The sequence below is a fragment of the Myodes glareolus genome, chromosome 14, assembly GCF_982192425.1.
Source record: "Myodes glareolus chromosome 14, mMyoGla1.1, whole genome shotgun sequence".
NCBI classification, from domain to species: Eukaryota; Metazoa; Chordata; class Mammalia; order Rodentia; family Cricetidae; genus Myodes; species Myodes glareolus.
The window spans coordinates 63,378,638-63,398,223 of record NC_142039.1 but is presented as its reverse complement, the minus strand read 5'-3'; the positions used below and the strand labels follow the sequence as shown (position 1 = coordinate 63,398,223).

The 19,586-nt window shown below is 45.1% G+C and overlaps 1 protein-coding gene across 2 annotated transcripts; it reads left to right on the top strand.

Annotated features, from left to right (window-relative positions):
* Positions 1 to 7,877: 7,877 nt before the first annotated feature.
* Positions 7,878 to 17,994, top strand: LOC148119891 (uncharacterized). Of its 2 annotated transcripts, XR_015734891.1 has the most exons (3): positions 7,878 to 10,461; positions 11,166 to 12,307; positions 16,028 to 17,994. XR_015734891.1 is itself a non-coding variant. In XM_087896554.1 (1 exon), exon 1 carries the CDS (start codon positions 7,878 to 7,880, stop codon positions 10,419 to 10,421), a length of 2,544 nt encoding a protein of 847 aa, XP_087752680.1. In that variant the 3' UTR covers positions 10,422 to 13,227. The 2 variants fall into 2 exon arrangements, 1 of the variants encoding a protein (XP_087752680.1); XM_087896554.1 differs by lacking the exon at positions 16,028 to 17,994 and having other exon boundaries at positions 7,878 to 13,227.
* Positions 17,995 to 19,586: the final 1,592 nt, after the last annotated feature.

Sequence of the window (19,586 nt, the reverse complement as noted above, 5' to 3'; positions counted from 1 at the left end):
ACAGTTATTCCAAAGTCATACGGTTTGGTACTTCCAGCCACATCTATAGGATGTTCATGACTTTTATGCCCCAGTGGCTGATGTTTCTTTCATGAAAGTACTCAGCTGTAGGTACCATCTGCTGGAAAATGGGGTGCACCTCCTTCTTCATAAGGCCAAAGACTGCTTGTGAGGTTGACCCAATCTCCCCTGCTACAAACAATAGCATAGTTTTAAGAGCCATGGGTCATTATGAAAACAATAAAGAAAAGAAGATTCCTGCTCAGTTAAAAGTATAACAAGGTCACCTTTCAGTTCACTCCAGCTACGCACGTAGTAATCAGCTTCTGAAATTGGAGCCTGTGTTTTTGCAGAGGCTTGGAAACAAATGGCTGCTGACCACACAGCTTTGCACAAAGTTCCCTAATTTCATAGCACCCTGCTACATAACCTCTTCAAAGTCCGCAGAGAGATGAGAGAATATTATGCATCCAGCAAGCAAAAACTGGGTACTTTAAAAGGAGTGTTTAAACAGGAATATTAAATAAGCATATAAAGGAATAAAATCACAATGGAGATCTGGAGGCAAAACTCAGGGCATCGATAAAGCGTAACAAGAAATTGAGGACAGATTGAAAAAGAGGATGAAAGCGTTTGCAGATACAGCAAACGAGAGATAGTTTATGAGATGTTTGCGGGAAAGTTTCCAAGTCTGAGAAACAGAAATGTGTGTTGAGGAACAGACCATCATATACTCAGGGCAGAGACTAGAAAAAGACTCAGAGTGAGGAAAATTCTTCAATTTTTTAAAGATGTTGGACACCACAAGAAGGTGCATAAGCCATGACTTTTTATGATGTAAACTTGGAATTCACTAAGAAAAGGTTTTTAACATAGATTGGGCAGAGGCACTAAGGAGGAGAGAGGGGCAGGGGTGGGCACGGTACACACTCAGGCTCCTCAAGGGAGAGCACTTGTCCTTTTAGACAACCAGCTCCTTGAAGCCATGACTATCTGCAGTCCTGTTGGTCCCTGACTCCAGCAGCTGACAGAGACCCACCCAGTAGTGAACAGTTTCTTGTCTGCCACGTCCCTCAGAAAGAGAGCTAGTGGCTGGAGACAAACCCAACCTCCAACCTTCAGAAAGTCAGTGCAGGTTCTTTACAAGTGAGATGGGGACTGGGGAGGGAAGAAGTGTGCCCTGAATTCTGTGGACAGAGGCCAGAAAGGTGGGGGAGGCGGCAGGAGCAGGCACAGCCCTGGGGAGCAGTCACAATGAATACTCATGTTGTGTCACTCACCCCGCCCTCCTTAAAGCCTCCTCACTACAGACCCACGCAGGTCACATGACTTCAGCCTTCCCAATCAGATGAGCTCTCCCGGCTTGGCTGGCTTGATTGGTTAGGTTCTGCGCATGTGACCAATTTGGTCGTGAATCAGGACTCAGAGTTGGAAGTTGGGCTTAGATAGCTGAGACAGTTGGCGTCCATCTTGTATTTAAAGCAGAGCTTTCAGTACAAGGACGCCAGTGGCGAAGACAGTGTGCAGAGTCACACATTTGGGAAAGGCTCTTCCTGTTCTCCTCATCCAACACCCAGGTACAGTCTTGCCTGTTGGCCTTTTGTAATGAGCATGGAAACAACAGATCCCTCTGAATAAATAAAAAAAAGGAATCTGTAATGTAGGTAAAGTAGGAACGCTGTAGTATAAGGATAAGTCTAATATAGAAAATATAGGATAAGTATAATTTAGAAAATGGAAAATAAGTAAAAAAACTGTGTGGCAAATTATTAAGGAGGAATATTAAGGGAACATTTTGCCCACTTGGAGGCTGTCACACCCATCTGGCCCTGCCAGAGGGGAAAGCTGCAGCCAGTAACCTTGGAATGACAGTAATCTTGTCACACGAGAAGGACCCCAACCTCCTGTGTTAGGTCGGTACTGATAGCCTAGGACATCTGGCTATTAGAAGGATCGGACGGGAGGCCGTTTCCCATGGGCATAAAAAGAGAGGGCAGAAGCAAGGCAGTTACCTCACTTTCGTGATGGCCCTGGCATGTTGCTGAGCCTCGTGGTGGGAACCTCCAAACGCCTGTCTTCTGAGAGTACAGCCATGTCTCCTGAAAGTAGAGCTTGCTTCCTGAGAGCAGAGCCTCGTAACAGCACCATGGCAGAGCAGATGGAATGCTTTGCCTCCAGAGAGTCAACCCGAGAGCAGACAGAACGTTTTGCCTCCCCAATAGCAGACCTGGGAGCAGACCATCGCCGGACCACACAGACTGCGTGGTCAAGAGTTGAGCGGTTGGGCATCCATCCTGAAGAAACCCAAAAGTCCCTTTCAGGACTGAAGAAATCTTTTTTTAAAAACATCAATTTATTCATTCATTTATTATGTATACAATATTCTGTCTACATGTATGCCTGCAGGCCAGAAGAGGGCAACAGACCTCATTACAGATGGTTGTGAGCCACCATGTGGTTGCTGGGAATTGAACTCAGGACCTTTGGAAGAGCAGGCAATGCTCTTAACTGCTGAGCCATCTCTCTAGCCCAGGACTGAAGAAATCTTACAGAGGATATCAAGTCATAAAATGCCATTTAAAGATTAGGAAATGTTATTTGATAAGTTTTGTTAAGGTTAAGAAAGGTTTTATAATTGGTAAAGATTAGGAAATGTTAATTGATGAGTTGTATTAAGGTTAAGAAATGCTTTATAGATAATTGGTATGTCAAATGGAGGTTAGGAATTGGTTTTATGCATTAGGATTAGTAGGATTAATAATAGTGATATGGAATTATTTATGTGTTGTCTATTGCATGAGTGCTAAGAGTGTAAACCCCCTTAATGCATTGGCTATAGAAGCTACTAGTAAAGAATCATTATAAAGACAATTCTCTTGCTTGTTCTGGTTACTCATCGCTCTCTGGGGAGAACCTTGAGCTGAGAAAAGTCACAGTGACTAAAGTAACTAAACCCAACAGCTCATGACACATTTGCCATTACACTGTTGGCATGTATCCTTCACTCTGATTGTTTCATGGTTTGTCAAAGCCTCATTGGGTTGGGTTTTATGTTACTGGCTACTGCTCCCACAGGCTACCTAGCCCACTGCCTTCTTCCATATACCTCCCCCGCCCCCCTCCCCGCTCTCTCTCCACCCCTTCTCCTTTTTTTCTCCCCGCCTCTCATTATGACACTGGCTAGTCACATGATACACAATCACCTCCAGCTCCTGAAAATTGTCTACATTTTATTCTTCTTTATGGTGAGCATGTGAATTTTCTGTGGATTCTGTTTATATGCAGTATCCCTTATCAGTCTGAGTGTGTGGAACCATCCCTGAATTGATGAGTCCCGGATGAACTCACTCCATTGTGACCTGTATCTCCTGTCTCATGTGTTGCTGAAATTGGTGTGAAATACTGAGTATTCACACTTAAGATTTTCAAGCCAAGCCTCATGGAGGAAATAGACTTAATAGTTTTTCCTATTTATGGCATCTTTATTAGGTTTTGGTATCAGGGTGGTCTGGTTTTGTAGAAGCAGTCTGGAAGCATTCTGTCTCTTTCAATGGACTCGTCCAGGGATCATTTCTTCAATTTGTCTTATAGGCTCTCTCCACATTTCATTGTGGCACTGGACATTTCTTTTGTTTAGGGATTTTTTCATTACCTTTTCAACTTTGTTATTGATCTACTAATATGTTTTACAAATTGTTGCTTCAATTTTGATAGACCATGTGTGCCTAGAAATGTGCCCACTTATTCCAGATTTTCCAGTTCACTATAAAGTATATTTTCAAAACATTTCCTAGCAGTCCTGGATTTCCCTTCAGAAAAGAGCAGACCTCCAGGGAGATCACCTGATGCCATAACAATAGAGATGACAATAAGACATAAAAATGCAATAAAACTAGGAAACATAAACCCTCATAACAAGCCTGGATGAGGCAATCCAGTAGCAGGAAAAGGGTCCCAAGAGCAGGGAAAAGACTCAGAGACACCTCCGCTCCCACTGTTAGGAGTCCCATAAAAACCCCAAGCTAAACAAACACAGCACATTTATAGAAGATCTAGAATAGCCCCATGCAGGCTCTGTGCTTGCTGCTTCAGTTTCTGTGAGCTCCTACGAGTCCTGCTTAGTTGATTCTGTGGGCTGTGTTTTCCTGGTATCCTCAACCCTTCTGGCTCCTACAATCCTTCTTCCCCCTCTTCCTCAGAGTTCACTGAGCTCCACCTAATGTTTGGCTGTGGGTCTCTGCCCTGCTCCCATCAACTGTGGGAGGAAGTCTCTCTGTGATGACTGGGCTAAACACCAGTCTATGAGTATAGCAGAATATCATTAGGAATCATTTCATTCACTTTTCTTTAGCCAGTCGTGTTTGGTTCTATCCTAAGTCTCTGGGAGATCCAGCTTTCTGGGATCCAGGCAGTGTCAGGGTCTGAGCTTCTTCTCTTGGTGTGGGTCTTAAGTTAGACCAGCCACTGGTTGACCACTCCCACAAGCTCTGAGTCACCATTACCCCAGCACATCTTACAGGCAGGATAGGTTGTAGACTGAAGGATTTGTGGCTGGATTGATGTTCCAGTCCCACTACTGGGAGCCTTACCAGGATACACAGATGGACAATTCAGGCTCTGTATTCTTCATTACTGGGAGTCCTCTCTAGGGTCACCCTCATAGGTTCCAGGTAGTGTCTCTGGACTAGTTTTCCACATTTCCCACCAAATGGCCTCAATTCCAATCATCTCTCTAAGTACTCTCTCCTCCCAACTTTATTCTTCCTGTTCTCATCCTCACCTGCCCCAGGTCCACCCACAGAAGCCTTTTTATTTCCCATTCCTAGAGAGATCCATGTACCCCTTCACTAAAGCCCCCTCTTGTTACTTAGCCTCTCTGGGTCTGTGGATTATAGCGTGGTTATCTTTTACTTAACAGCAAATACCCACTTACAGGTGAATATATATTATGTTTGAGTTTTTAAATCTGGGTTGCCTTGCTCAGGATGATTTTTTCTAGTTCCATCCCTTTGCCTGCATATTTTATCATGTCATTTTTAACAGCTGAGTAATCCTTCATTGTATAAGTGTACCACATTTTCTTTATTCAATCTTTGGTTGAGGGATGTCTAGGTAGTTTCAGTTTCTGACTATTATGCACAAAGCTGCAATGAACATAGTTGAGCAAGAGTGACCTTGTGGAAGGATTCTGAACAGCTGCTGTATGGATTTCCATAGTGACAATGAAGTTTGCACTCCCAGAAGCAATGGAGGAGTGTTCCCCTGAGCAAGGGCATCTTAACAGTGGCTACATCACTGAAGGAAATGAATCCTTTCCAACCAATGGTACCTTCCAGTAGTCCCTCAGAAGGCCATGGGGTCTCATAGACCCCTCCCCTACCAATGATAAAGAGTTGAGGAGCCCAGGCTTGTGTGGATGACTGCATGAAGTGAGTTCACGAGTGTGAAAGCCATGCCATGTCCAGAGACATCTCTTTGCCTCTCTTTGACTGCATTCCCGGAGTCTTGGAGGGGGTGATAGGACTGTGTCAGTTAGGACTGAGCACCCCACCATCTATCTCTTAATCTCGTCACTTTGGCTGCAGCAGTAGGAAGCTTCACTGATGGTTGGCTGCAGCATCAATCTATGAATCTATGAATATCAACATGTGTATTTAGAAGGTCACCTGACAACATGAAGTCAACAAAAGTAGCAGGTTCCCCCTGGGCCCATGACCTTCCCTACTAAGAGTTCTTGACCGGTTTTCAGAATCAGACATGAGTTCCCTCCAATCAGAAAGTGGTTGTCAACCCCATACCTGTTAAGCCACAGTTTCACTAGAGAGCATGTCTTGCTTGGGAAGTCATTATTGTAGCTCCTGGGTTCACAGCTGGGTCAGACTGTTGGTGACTCTTCTCCCCCAGCAGTCTGCAGAGCATCCTTTGGCACTGTGGAGAGTAGCCCATGGGGAGAAAACATGCAGCTCATCTTCAACTTGATTTCTGTACTTTCTGCAACCAAGAGAGTGGTGTCCAGTAATAGAATCTCACCACCAAGGTGGTGAACAACCAAGAACAGTGGTTATGGTCTGTATTGTTTTGAGGGTCTTTGGGATTTCCTTGGCTGACAGTATCTGACACTGGGACATTTACTTAACCTATGGCTATTAGAAGGAAATGTATTCATTCATTGAGGACACTATCATACAAATTTCCTTTTTAGATTGTAGTTTTTTAATAAGCTTATATGATCATGTTTTCACATGCGTTTTTCATATATCCTTAGTTTTCGCTACTGCTCCCATGTCTAGCAGTCCCTTCTTCCCCCTTCATGTCTCATATGTTCTGCTATCCCCTTCCCCTTAAGGCCTCTTTCATGCCTCCATCCATCTAATGGTCCCTTTCTATCTTTCTGGCCATCACTAGCATTCAATGTTAAACAAGTAACTTTAAAAATGTATCACTGAAATTGACCTGTAGGAGACTTCTCATGGCATCTGTCTCTCCCAGTGTGATATTTTATGGAGCCATCCATTCACTTGTAAATTTCATCATTTTTTATTTCTTTGCCAATAAATAAAATTTCATCGTGGATATGAACATTTTCATTTTTCATCCATCCACTGGACACTTAGGCTTGTTCTATCTCCCCCCTGCTATAAGCAGATCAGCAGTGAACATGGAAGTACAGGTAAATCTATGTAGGGACGGAGTTCTTTGGGGAGATGCCCCAAAATGGGATACTTGAATTGTATAGCAGTTCTATATGGAGATTTTGAGGACTCTACAAATTGATTTCTATGGTGGCCACACCCATTCGTATTCCCACACACTCGTTCATACTCCCACACATGCATACATACTCCCACCTATGCGTGCATACTCTCACACACTCATTCACACTCCCATATACTCGTTCATACTACCACACACCTGTTTGTACTCCCACATACCAGTTCCTACTCCCACACACCCACTCATACTACCACACATTCGTTCATGCTCCCATACACCCGTTCATACTCCCATACAACAGTTCATACTCCCACATGCATGTTCATACTCCCACACACCCATTCACACTCCCATACATTTGTTCATGCTCCCATACACCCGTTCAAACTCTCACACACCCGTTCACACTCACATACACCCATTCACACTCCCACACACCTGTTCATAGTCCCACACCCTCGTTCGAACTCCCACACACCCGTCAGTACTCCCACACACCTGCTTGTACTCCCACGCTCCCATTCGTACTCCCACTCACAGTGAATAAAGGTTCCTCTTCCCTAAATCCTTGCCAGCTCCTGGCATTTCTACTGATTTGCTTTCCTGATAATACTCATTCTGATTGCAGTGCAATGAAATTTCAAATCTCCTTTAAATTTGCATTTCCATGGTGGCTAAGGATGATAAACACTTAAAATGTTTATTAACCACTTGTTTTGAGCACTTGCTGCTAAGTTCCTTAGACTGTTTTGATCAGATTGTTTATATCTCTGATTGTTTTATGAGGGAACTTACTGATATGAACTTTCCCCTTAAAAAATGTCCTATTTGAACACTTAGTCTCCAGTTTGTGGCACTGTTTGAAGTTATTGAACATTTAGGAGTTCAGCCTTGCTTGAGTCCGTCCCTTGGGGTGAGCTTTGAGCATTTATAGCCTCCCCTGCTTTGCTCTTCTGTGTGGCTAACATATGACCTCTTAGCTTTTTGCTTCTTCCATCATCGACCACACCTTGCCTGCCATTATGGATGCTCCTCTGGAAGCCAAAATCAACTCTGCTGTATGTAGTTTAGGGCCATAGTAATTAATATAACAACAAAAATGTAACAGAACTGCTTTTGATTTTTTTTATGTCTAGTGTTGTGAGTTGGTACTGAGAGAGACAATGGATGGAAGCAGGGCAGAGGAGGCGATGGTGCAGCAGGATCCTCAGGACAGATGCTCTGAAGAGAATGTCATCATGGATCACTACAAGATCCTCAAGACCCTCGGCACAGGAAACTTTGCTCAGGTGAAACTGGCCGTCCACCTCCTCACAGAGGTACCAGTTGCTCTGAAGATGCTGGAAAAGGGTAAAACAGATTCTACAATAATTGGAAATGAGGTAGAGATTATGAAATTCCTCCAACACCCTAATATAATCAAATTGTTCCATGTCATGGAAACCACTGAACACATCTACTTGGCTTTGGAATATGCCTCTGGGGGTGATCTGGCTAGTCGTATCTTAGAAGTGGGCTATATGCCGGAAGTGGAGGTCCGGCACATATTCACACAACTGGTGTGTGCCGTTAAATACTGCCACGAGAACGATATTGCACATAGGGACATCAAACCAGAAAACATTCTGATGGATGCAAATAAAAACGTTAAGCTCTGTGATTTTGGCTTAGCCGTCAATGTGAGTACTGAGCCAGAGTCAAGAGTGTTCTGTGGCACCCTTCCCTATTGTGCCCCAGAGCTCTTCAGCAGCCAAGGCTATGATCCCAGGGCACTGGACATCTGGAGCATGGGAGTGGTTCTATATATCATGGTGACAAAGCACTACCCTTTCAAAGGAAATACTTATGAACAGATGCAGATAGAAATGCAGGACCCACATTGCTACATTCCACCGAAGCTCCCAGGACACATTTCCAGCCTCATTTTAAAGTTATTCAAAACTGATCCTAGACAGCGGCCCAAGATACACCATGTTTTAGAATATCCGTGGCTCAAGGACAGTGAAGAAGTTTCAAAACCCACCCTGTCCCTCGAAACACTCCCCGACAAGCCCAACATCAGTATTATGGCAGCCATGTGGGGCATGGGCTATACCCCCAAGGACATTAGGGACTCTTTAGGTGACAACAAATTTGATAGTATCATGGCAACTTATTTACTTTTAAAACATCAGTCACCCTGTGTTGACAACACCAACCATAATGGCAAGCTCATGCAGCCCAATATTGGCATGGCACCCGCAGATCCTCCCACCTGCTTCCTGAAGAGTATAGGGAGTGAGCCCAACAGTTCCACTTCTACCTTGCCACCAAAATATCCACCTCATGTTGATGAAAAACAGAAAGACAGAAAAAATCACAGCGTGCCTGCCATCCACTGCTGCCAGCACAAAAGCCAACCTAACTCCACAGGTGTGCAGTGTTCTTCTTTGCAGCATGACCGTGAGCATCTTCTGAGCAGCAGGGCTTCCAAGGGCCTGTCCTGTGGTCCTGTGGAGCATGTCCATGAATACCACCTGTGCAGCAGCCTGCAGAAGAGGGACATTGTTCCCAAGAGCATGTCCTGTGGTCCTGTGGAGCATGTCCATGAATACCACCTGTGCAGCAGCCTGCAGAAGAGGGACATTGTTCCCAAGAGCATGTCCTGTGGTCCTGTGGAGCATGTCCATGAATACCACCTGTGCAGCAGCCTGCAGAAGAGGGACATTGTTCCCAAGAGCATGTCCTGTGGTCCTGTGGAGCATGTCCATGAATACCACCTGTGCAGCAGCCTGCAGAAGAGGGACATTGTTCCCAAGAGCATGTCCTGTGGTCCTGTGGAGCATGTCCATGAATACCACCTGTGCAGCAGCCTGCAGAAGAGGGACATTGTTCCCAAGAGCATGTCCTGTGGTCCGCTGCTGCATGGTCATGAATACCACCTGTGCAGCAGCCTGCAGAAGAGGGACATTGTTCCCAAGAGCATGTCAGGTGGTCCTGTGCTGCATGGCCATGAATACCACCTGTGCAGCAGCCTGCAGAAGAGGGACATTGTTCCCAAGAGCATGTCAGGTGATCCTGTGCTGCATGGCCATGAATACCACCTGTGCAGCAGCCTTCAGAAGAGGGACATTGTTCCCAAGAGCATGTCAGGTGGTCCTGTGGAGCACAACCAAGACGAACACCTTCTGAGCATCACCTTACAGGAGAGAAGCAGGGCTTTCAAGAGCTTGTCCTGTGGTCCCATGCAGCCCAACCATGATGAGCAGCTCCTGAGAAGGAGCCTGCAGAAGAGAAGCAGGGCTTCCAAGAGTGTGTTCTGTGGCCCTGTGCAGCATGACCTTGAGCAGCACCTGGATATTCTTTCTGAAAACCTCATCACCCAGGTGGAGGCCCAGAATGAAAATCCCCCTAAGAGCAGCTCATTCCTCCAGCATACACCATCTTCGAGGAGCTCCGAAGAGGGACTTGAGAATGTGACCACCACAGATGCTCATGAGGACAAGAGACAGACCCCCCAGGAAACTTCAGAACCAAACCTCACCAGTGCCCAACCCCAGAGAGTGACCATAGCCTCTCCTCGCCGATGGGGTGGATGGAAGCAGGTGAAGAGGAGACTAGTGAAGGGCTTACGAAGATTATGCTGCTGTTTGCCAGCTGAGAGGAGAAGCTGTACTTTCCAGAGAAGAGTGGCTCCACAGGAAGGAGGGGACAATCGAGTCGCATAAAACAACGTGTAAGGGAAACAGGGGAGTCCCACAAAACCAGGTAAGGGGACCAAAATGCACTTATGTATTTTATTTAATTTATGCATTTCTAACATCCTTTGGTAACTGACACATGGCAATTGCACATGCTTCTGGATATGTACCTTAACATGTGTGCCATATCCTGTGCTGCCAGCAATTGAGGACCCAACCTCACATCACTCTCCTTATGTGGAACCCGAGAAAGTTGACTGTAAACAGAAGTTTCTGTCCTGCCTGGTCCTGCAGCCATTCAGTCCCAAGGAAACACACAGAGGCTTATATTACTAGCTCTTGCAACATAAACTAACTCATTATTCTTATCTATGTTTAGCCATTTGACTTGTTACCTTATCTCAGTGATGCAATTTGGTCTTGCTTCCTCAGTGAGCCTTTCCTTTTCCCAGAATTCTCCTAGTCTCATCGGCCCACCTATACTTCCTGCCTGGCTACTGACCAATCAGCTTTTTATTAAACCAATATGGGTGACAAATCTTGGCAGGGTACAAGAGCATTATCCTACAGCAGTTGAGTAGAGGTAGACAACAGAGGATGGTGACCAGAGGCTGGGGGAAAGGGCAATTGGGGGGCTATTGGCTAAAGGGAGCAAAGATGAAGGTAGGAGTCGGGTGGGGCCTATGCACAGCAGGACCGGCACAGTCAGCAGTAAATTCTGTGGGTTTCAGCCACAAGACAGTGCCTTTCATGTGTCTTTCTGCTTTTAAGCAATGAGCCTCCATGGATGCCGAACCACAGGGTGAGTGGGGATCTGCCTGGAGTGGACTGGGACAGTTGCAGCAGGAGTCAGGCAGGACATCTCAGTGGCAGTGTGTCTACATGTCCTGCACAGAAGGCTTTGTCCAATACAGGAGGAGGTAAGCAAACTACCACAGGCTTCTCCTCAGGAAATCCCAGCCAGGAGCAATCTGGCCCAGCATTTCACAGTGTCCTGCTTGGAGTGGGATTGACTGCCTGGGTGAGAAGCACCTGTAGTCCTTACTTGGAGCAAGCATCAAAGGTACCTGATGGGACACATCCCCCTGCCCTGCTCACCTGTCTTTTTCTCATGTGTGAGAGGAGATGGCTTAGAACGTTGGAGCAATGATCTTCTCACCAGACCGACGGTTACTACCTCCCTACCCCAGCTGAGCCCAGGTAGGTTAGCCTGATTGAGTCCACACCCCAAGCAGTTTTTGTGACAAGTTGTTGACACTTGTCAGGGTGGACAGTCCTAGAAAAACAGTTTCAGAGACCTCCTGACACAGGTCGTGAGCTCTTTGCAGACTTTGGTAAGGCCGTTGTCCCTTCAGGGCCTCAGAGTTCCCCCTTGTATATTGGCTTGACAACGGTGTTACTTGGCAATGGTGTTGCCAAGGTAGAGACACCTTAGTGAGATGCTGGTCTCAACCTGTCACACAATAGAAGCTGCATCTATTGGTGCTGTAGGATTTGGATTCCAGTGTGGCCAGGTTAGTGGATGTCATGTGTGGTCAGGAGGCAGATGGATTCCTGTGTTAGAATGCCTCTTGGTATTCTTCTCAGTATGGCTGAGTCCTGTAGCTCAGTGCAGAGCAAAGCCTAGGTAAACCTGAGCTTGACAGTGTCCCCAGAGTGCTGTATGTCCTTACTCCCCAGTCTCCCCGGCAGGTGTTGGTTTTGCTTCCTGTTCCATGGCCTTCATCCCTTCCAGGATAGAGGACCCAGTCTCATGTCATTCTGGGCCAGTGAGTCACAAGGAGGAAGCAGCCCCTTTTGCATGGACTTAAATCAGAGTCAAGTCTGTCTTCTGTCTGACAGGACAGTGCCAGCGAGCTGGAGAAGAATGTGTGTCACATTGGAAGGTTGAAATTGTGCTCTGCTTTGTAGAGGTGAGTGGGTCTGACCAGGCCTAGGGCATAGCAACTCCAGATGCCATTGTTAGTAGCTGTGGAACTAATTTGAACCCCATGTCCACATTTAGGGTTAGGCCTAGACAGAAATGTTTACTGCCATCAGGTTGGGGGTTTTAGTCAGCACTGTCAGCTTGTATGTCTTGCTGTACGAGTTGTGTGCATGTTCTCCTGGGTAGAGAGTGGCTCCTTGCACTTAAGAGTGTCCACCCACACAGTGTTGAATGCAGGGCCAAATGTATGGGGCTCTCACTGCTGAAGATGTCACTGAGTCCTTTGGGAAAAGATAAGCTGCAGGGGTCTGATCTAACCTCACTACTGGCCTGAGTACAAAGGGAAGTATGAGGTTGCTGAGGCCAGCCTGCCTCATCCCCAGGAACAACTGTCACTGGCCTGCCCTACAAAGGAGGACAGGGAGAAGGCATAGGTGTGACTTTGAAAGGGTCTTGAGGACAGCTCACCTTCACCCTGGCCTTCTATGCTGCAGTGGTTTGAAAAAAACAACCACCAAAGGGATTGGCACTATTGGGAGGTGTAGCTTTGTTGGAGGAGGGGTGGCCTTGTTGGAGGAAGTGTGTCACTGTGGGGCGGGCTTTGAGGGCACATATATGCTCAAGCCACACCTAATGTCTCAGATCATTTCATGTTGCCTTCTGATCAAGACCCAGTCAGCACCATGTCTGCCTGCACACTGCCATGACCCACCATGATGATAATGGACTTAACCTCTGAAAGGCAAGACACCATAGTTAAAAGCTTTTCCTTTATAAGGGTTGCCATGGTCATGGTGCTCTTCACAGCAGTAGGAACCCTAAGACATGTGCCTAGACCATCATGGAGAAAAGCTTGTGTTGAAGATGGACAGCATCTTTTCACACCTTTCTGACAATAGGTGAGGTTATATAACATGTAGCCCATGGCTCCTTAAGCAAATGCTGTCACTGAGGAGCTGTGGTGTCCTTGATGTGGGTAGGGACTTTGAGGCCTCCTAGGGAGAGTAGCACATGATTTTCCCAGGCTCTGGGAGCCAGTTCATTTTTGCCACCCAGTCTCATGCTACCCTGTGGAGAGTGACAAAATGATTTACCTTTCCAGGGTCCACCTAAGTTTTTGGGTGTCCTTCTGCTTTCCCAAGCCATCTCTGGCCAGAAGAGTGAATCTGTAAAATTATGGGTTTGAGGATTGGTGGGATCAAAGAAGGGCTCTAAGGAGTGGAACAAAGCCTTGGGACCTCTATGCAGGGTGTGTTGGATGTCAGAAATGCCTGGTCCTGGGAAGGATGAGGCAGTTCTTTAGGGGGAGCATCCATCTTTGTGTGGCCTTTATTTGGGATTTTCTCTCTTTTCTCTGGTTGGTAACAGAGTTAATAGGAGGAAGTAAAAATGCATGTCTCATGGATTCAGTGGAACTGGAGGCCAGACTCTGAGCCACCTAGTTGGCCCTGGCATTGCTCAAGGCCACTGGATCCTTGGAGGCCTGGTGTCCCAGATGGTAGATTATAGCTACCTCTGCTGGGAACTGGAGGGCCTCCAAGGGTTTGGCTATAAGGGGTCCATTGACAATGAGATTGCCCTTGGTAGTGAGGAAGCCTCTTTCTTTCCATAAGACAGAATGGGTGTGAGCTTTTAAGTGATGTAGGAGAGTCTTCTATCTATCTGTTGCTTTCATTGATTAATTAATAACAAAAACTGCCTGGCCTGATAGGTCATAACATAGGTAGGCGGGGAAGACAGAACTGAATTCTGGGAGGAAGAAAGCAGGGTCAGGAGAGCCGCCAGCCATAAAGCTGCCAGGTCAGACATGCTGAATATTTCCCGGTAAGCCACGTCCTCGTGGTGAGATACAGATTATTAAAAATGGGTTGAAGCAATATGTGAGAGTTAGCCAATAAAAGGCTGGAGGTAATGGGCCAGGCAGTGATTAAAAGAATATAGTTTCTGTGTAATTATTTCAGTAAAGCTAGGTGGGCGGGCGGCAGGAAGCGGCCTGCCGTTCCTTTTTTACAGAGTGGCGGCCCAACATGGTAACTAACTCCACATAAAACCTAAGAGGAAAAATCTAAGAGGGCTTAAAAAGGAATTCTAGACACAAATATAGAGTTTAACACAGCTTTTGCTGTTTGCTAGGACATGCCGTAGAGAGATTTCCTGTTTCAGCAATAGCAGCAGAAGAAAAGCCTTGTCATTTTAAAGCGCGGCTTCCTGGGCTGTGCCACCAGAGCAAACTCTGGCTTTAAAGCATTTCAATGGCTTTTATGGGACTGGATGTTTATATGCCCACTCGGGATCGGGAAGAAAGTACTCTGAGACCATGCCAATGGCTCAGCACTCTCCACCTGCACCTAGGCAGATGGCGAAATCAGGCTTAGGCAGGCGGGAGAGCATGGCGGATTTCTGCTGCCATACAGAGAGATGTTTCCAGGCTGCGCAGTGCTCTGCCTATCAGATTTGGATGTAACTTGAATGAAAAGAGTTTCTGTGCTGCACGCTCAGTCTCAGAGTTAAACTGCTGACTGTGGCTCCTACCTAGTCATCCCAGAGCTAACAGAAATGGTACATTCGCCATTTTGAAATTGGAGAGAGGTGGAGCCAACATCTAGAGCAGCCTGCGACTCTGCAGCTCAGAGGCACAAGCAGTTCCGCCATATTGGACTGGGCGTGGCAAGAAGGCAGTACCTGTTTTTGACCTAGGAATGTCACAGCTTAGATTCTTAAGTGCTTAGCGATCTAAAAGTGCAAAGCAAAAAATGTTTCTGGACAGTAAAAAATTACAGATTCAAAATAGGACAGATTCAGACATAAAAGACCTCTAAATGGGTCACAGTGTTGGCTTGGGAGAGAGAAGAAAAAGAATATAGAGAATAAAATTAATGCCTTTAAAAAAAGGTAAAGTCTTTAAAGAGACAGAGTACAGATAGTTATAGATTGAAAGAAATAAATAAAAATAAGCCACGTAAAAATGGAAAATTCACAGAGAGTCTAGATTATGCACATTGTGTTTTCTTTAAAAGTTTTGACTGTGAAGGAGCTAAATACAAAGAGACATTTCATTGTATGGGCTGCTATGCTGACCTAACATGTATGTTCTAAAGGTATCATAACTTCCAAATTTGGGTCTAAGGATATGATGCTTTGGAGAGGATCTTCTTTTGTTTTCACAGAGGATGAGACCCTGTGGATTGCTTCTATCCCAATATGGTATGATAGACCATGCCCTCCTGAAAGGTTGCTGTGAACACCCTCAAAAAATTACTTCATTCAACTGCCAACTAAGATGAACCTAGCACACAGGTTTTACTATGAAAGACCTGATTAACAGCACCCCTACACAGCAGGAAGAAATTTAGAGAGAAATAACTATGTCCATATTCCCAGATATTGTTTATAAATGTTCTTTTACATTTAAAGGGGGATATGATATAGATACGAATAATTTTCATTGGTATGGATTTTAAGGTCAATTTTGTTATATGTATATGTATTTCTGCTCTTGATTAAGGTATTGTGATTGTGTAGTTCATTTTAAAAATGTAATGTATAATTAGGAAATGTAGGTTGTTAATGGATAATCATCAATAATAGTAAAGCTTGTAGTAATGTTATTTAGATTTTCTAGATATGCATAGATATATTTCAGATAGGCATTCTTCATTTCTTTCAAAGACTACAGAATATGACATTTAATGTTTTAACAACTTAGGGCTTTTCATGACAATGAGACACGTCTGCTCCTGGCAGCACCAATCTACTTCAAGAGAAAGATGGACATCGGAGAGGCTCTTTATGGAGTTGGTTAGCCATTTGGGCAAGTAACTGTTGCATAAACTGGACACAAAGAACCCACAGAGAGAGGACTGCTGAACTTGCCTAAAGGTGAGATCGTCTTTTGGGGTTCCTGATTCATGAAAGAGTCTGCAAGACATTCTACAGGACACAGCAGATAGTGACTGAACTGTCTTTGAATTTTCCTGCTTCATGGAAATGTCTACTGGATGCTATGGACCTGTAGGCTGAAGATGAATGCCCCAACAGTACAAAAGAACTTTGGGTGACTGTCCAGGCAGCGAGATGTCTCTGTCATTTCTAGAGTTTGGAAGTTGCTTACTTCTTGTTTACTTAGGTAATTTTATATCCTTCTGGAGTCTTTGATGGAGTTAAAGAATAGATAGTTAGTTATAGTTTTCTTTTGTTATGATAAAAGATAAAGTAGATATAAATATTGTAACTGTAATTCTTGCTTTATAACTGTTTTGCTATATGTAATTTTACTATGTTAAATTGAAAGCCTTTCTTTTTTGTTTAAATAGAAAAAGAGGAAATGATGTAGGAGAGTCACCTATCTATCTATTGCTTTCATTGGTTAATTAATAAAGAAAACTGCCTGGCCTGATCGGTCAGAATATAGGTAGGCGGGGAAAACAACTGAATTCTGGGAGGAAGAAAGCAGAGGCAGAGAGCCGCCCAACATGAAGCTGCCAGGTCAGACATGCTGAATATGTCCCGGTAAGCCACGACCTCGTGGAGAGATATAGATTATTAGAAATGGGTTGAATCAATATGTGAGAGTTAGCCAATAAGAGGCTGGAGGTAACGGGGCAGGCAGTGATTAAAAGAGTACAGTTTCTGTGTAATTATTTCAGTAAAGCAAGGTGGGCGGGCGGGGGAAGTGGCCTGCTGTTCCTTTTACATTTAAGAAAGCATATTTTGAGTCAGTATAGATGGTGAGCCTCTCCTTTAGCTATCTAGAGTGCCTGAGTGAGGGCAATCAGCTCCACCCTTTGTGACATGGTCTTCATTGGTAGACAGACTACCTCCACAATCTTGGTATGGATGACCACTGCATAGACTGTTGGCAGTTTCCCGATCTGTCCATGAGTGAGCTCCCATCTACAAAGAGGGTGAGATGGAATCTGCAAATGCTTGGTCTAAAAGCTCAGGTCTAGAAGAGCAGAGGGTTTCCACTGCTTCTGAGCAGAAGTAAGAAGGGGTTTTTGAGTAAGACAAGGTTGGGAGAGGGTTGTGAGGCTCAGTGTGGGGCAAGAGGCCAGGATAATCTGGGGTTTCTACAAATAATATGTGGAAGTTTTGAACCCACAAAGGCCCAAGGAGGGAAAGATAAGGTGGCTCAGAAGGTCCGACAGGTGGAGTATACAGTGATAAACCCAAGTATGTTAGCCTTGTGAGCTTCATTAGCTTGGATGTTGCCCCCATGGCCCTCAAATATGGCTGCCATTCAGTGGCCCTCAGTGGTTTAGAAGATGGTAGACTGTCTTAATCCAGTGTTTCTAATGTTTTGAACCTAGGAAAACCCATAAAGTGGTTTATTCTAGTCAGAATTAACCATCACCATATTCTATTGTTTTCTGGTGGGTTTTGTTTGCTTTACGTATCTTAAGGAAATATGTTTCCTTTGATTCATTTATGTTAGAAATGGTTTTTAAAAATAGAAAGCTAGTACATGTGACGTTTTCCCACTTTTGATTTTATGTTATTTTTGGGAAGCTTGTACAAAACTATAAATTGTTAAAATGGATAATAAAAGATTAATGGACATAGGTTTTGCTCCATCACCTCATGTGTCTTTCATGGATACCTGAATTATTTCACAACTTGTTGAATTGTAGAAAGTCAGGAGCAGGCAGGAGTGCTCATCTGTAGATGACAATGACTGATGACCGCCGTGCATTGCTGTCTTCTGGTTTGTTTAAAACTTTTTATGTGTGCGTGTGCATGTGTGTGCCTGAACACACACATGTATTTATATGTCTGAATGTTGGAACAGGTATGTTTGTGTGTAGTGTTCAAACCATGGACACAAAACTCATTGAGCCCTCATGCTCTATGATGGGCCAATGGGCACCACGATGGTGTGATGGCATAGGCTTGTTCATGCTTCATTCTATTCATGGACCCTCCGTGCTTATACAGCACAGATGGTGTCTAAATGGCACTAATGATACAGTAGATTCTATGATCCTCTCTCGTTTGCACTGTAGTTCATAGTACCTGTATTAGGCAGATGGCTAGCTTTTCAAGGAACTGCCAAACAGGAGCCCAACATAGAACATAAGATCAGTATCTGTAGCTGGTTGTGGCGCCGCACATCTTTAATCTCAACACTCGAGGGGGGGGGGCAGAGGCAGGCAAATCTCTGAATTTAAGGCTGGCCTGGTCTACATAGTGAATTCTGTAATGGGGGCTATTATACTGAGAAACCCTATCTCAATAAACAAAAGCAAACAAATGAAAAGTAAAGAATAGTTCCTGTGTCTGATGAATAGCCTGAATCAGGATCAAGAGATGGCAATAATTGTTGGCTGCTGTTCAGGACATACACAGGTTAGTGGTGGTTCACTCCACTCACAATCAGGATGGTGGTCTGTTCAATCTTTTTGTAACACTGTATGAAGATGTATCTCTGTTCTTCCTTACCTGCCTAAGGTACCTTTTGATTAGTATCATAAAGAGGTGAATGGCCAATAGATAGGCAGGAGAAGATAGGAGGGACTTCCAAGGAGAGATAGGAACTCTGGGAAATAATCTGAGACACAGGAGAATCCCCGGCCAGACGCAGAGGAGTTTGATCTATGGTAGTGAGGAGAGGAGAGATAATGAACCACGTGGCAGACCATAGGATTATATAAATAAGTCAATTTAGGAGCTAGTTGACAACAAGCCTAAGCTAAATCCAAGCTTTCATAATTGTTAAAAAGTCTCCGTGTCATTATTCAGAAGCTGGTGGTCGAGAGAAAGAGTTGTTATATTTGGTGCCCAATGTGGAGCACATTTATCCAGGCATAGTGCCCGAAATAGCTGAGAGAAGCTCCAGACAAGGAGCTGGATGTGGCTCCCTAGCAACAGCAGTTCCTCAGACAGGATCTGTCCTTGTGATATACAGAAGCGCGGCTCCTTTAAGAGGCCTTGCTGTGCAGCAAGCACTTGACTGGGGCCTGTGAGCAGCTGTTGTGCTCCCTACTACTTAAGTGAAAGCTAGGTGGAAATGCCAGCCCCACCATGGGCCTAGCAACTTTCCAGAGTAGGGGCAGGTAGGCACTCCAGGCCAGTGTCCATAGGCATAAGGCTCAATTCTTACAGAGGGGCAAGAAATTGCAACAGACCGGAAACAGTAGGGTAGCCTGCTAGAAAGGCACGAGGGGGAGGTGGAGCCAGGTGCCAGTGCCATGTGCCAAGTGGAGCCACAGAAAAAGCCTGCAGATGCATGGATGGGCAAAACAAACATTTCCCGGGACCATGGCGCA

Bases quoted from the DNA above. Each gene is read 5' to 3' on its own strand.
- LOC148119891 (XM_087896554.1), top strand. From the start codon at position 7,878: ATGGATGGAAGCAGGGCAGAGGAGGCGATGGTGCAGCAGGATCCTCAG.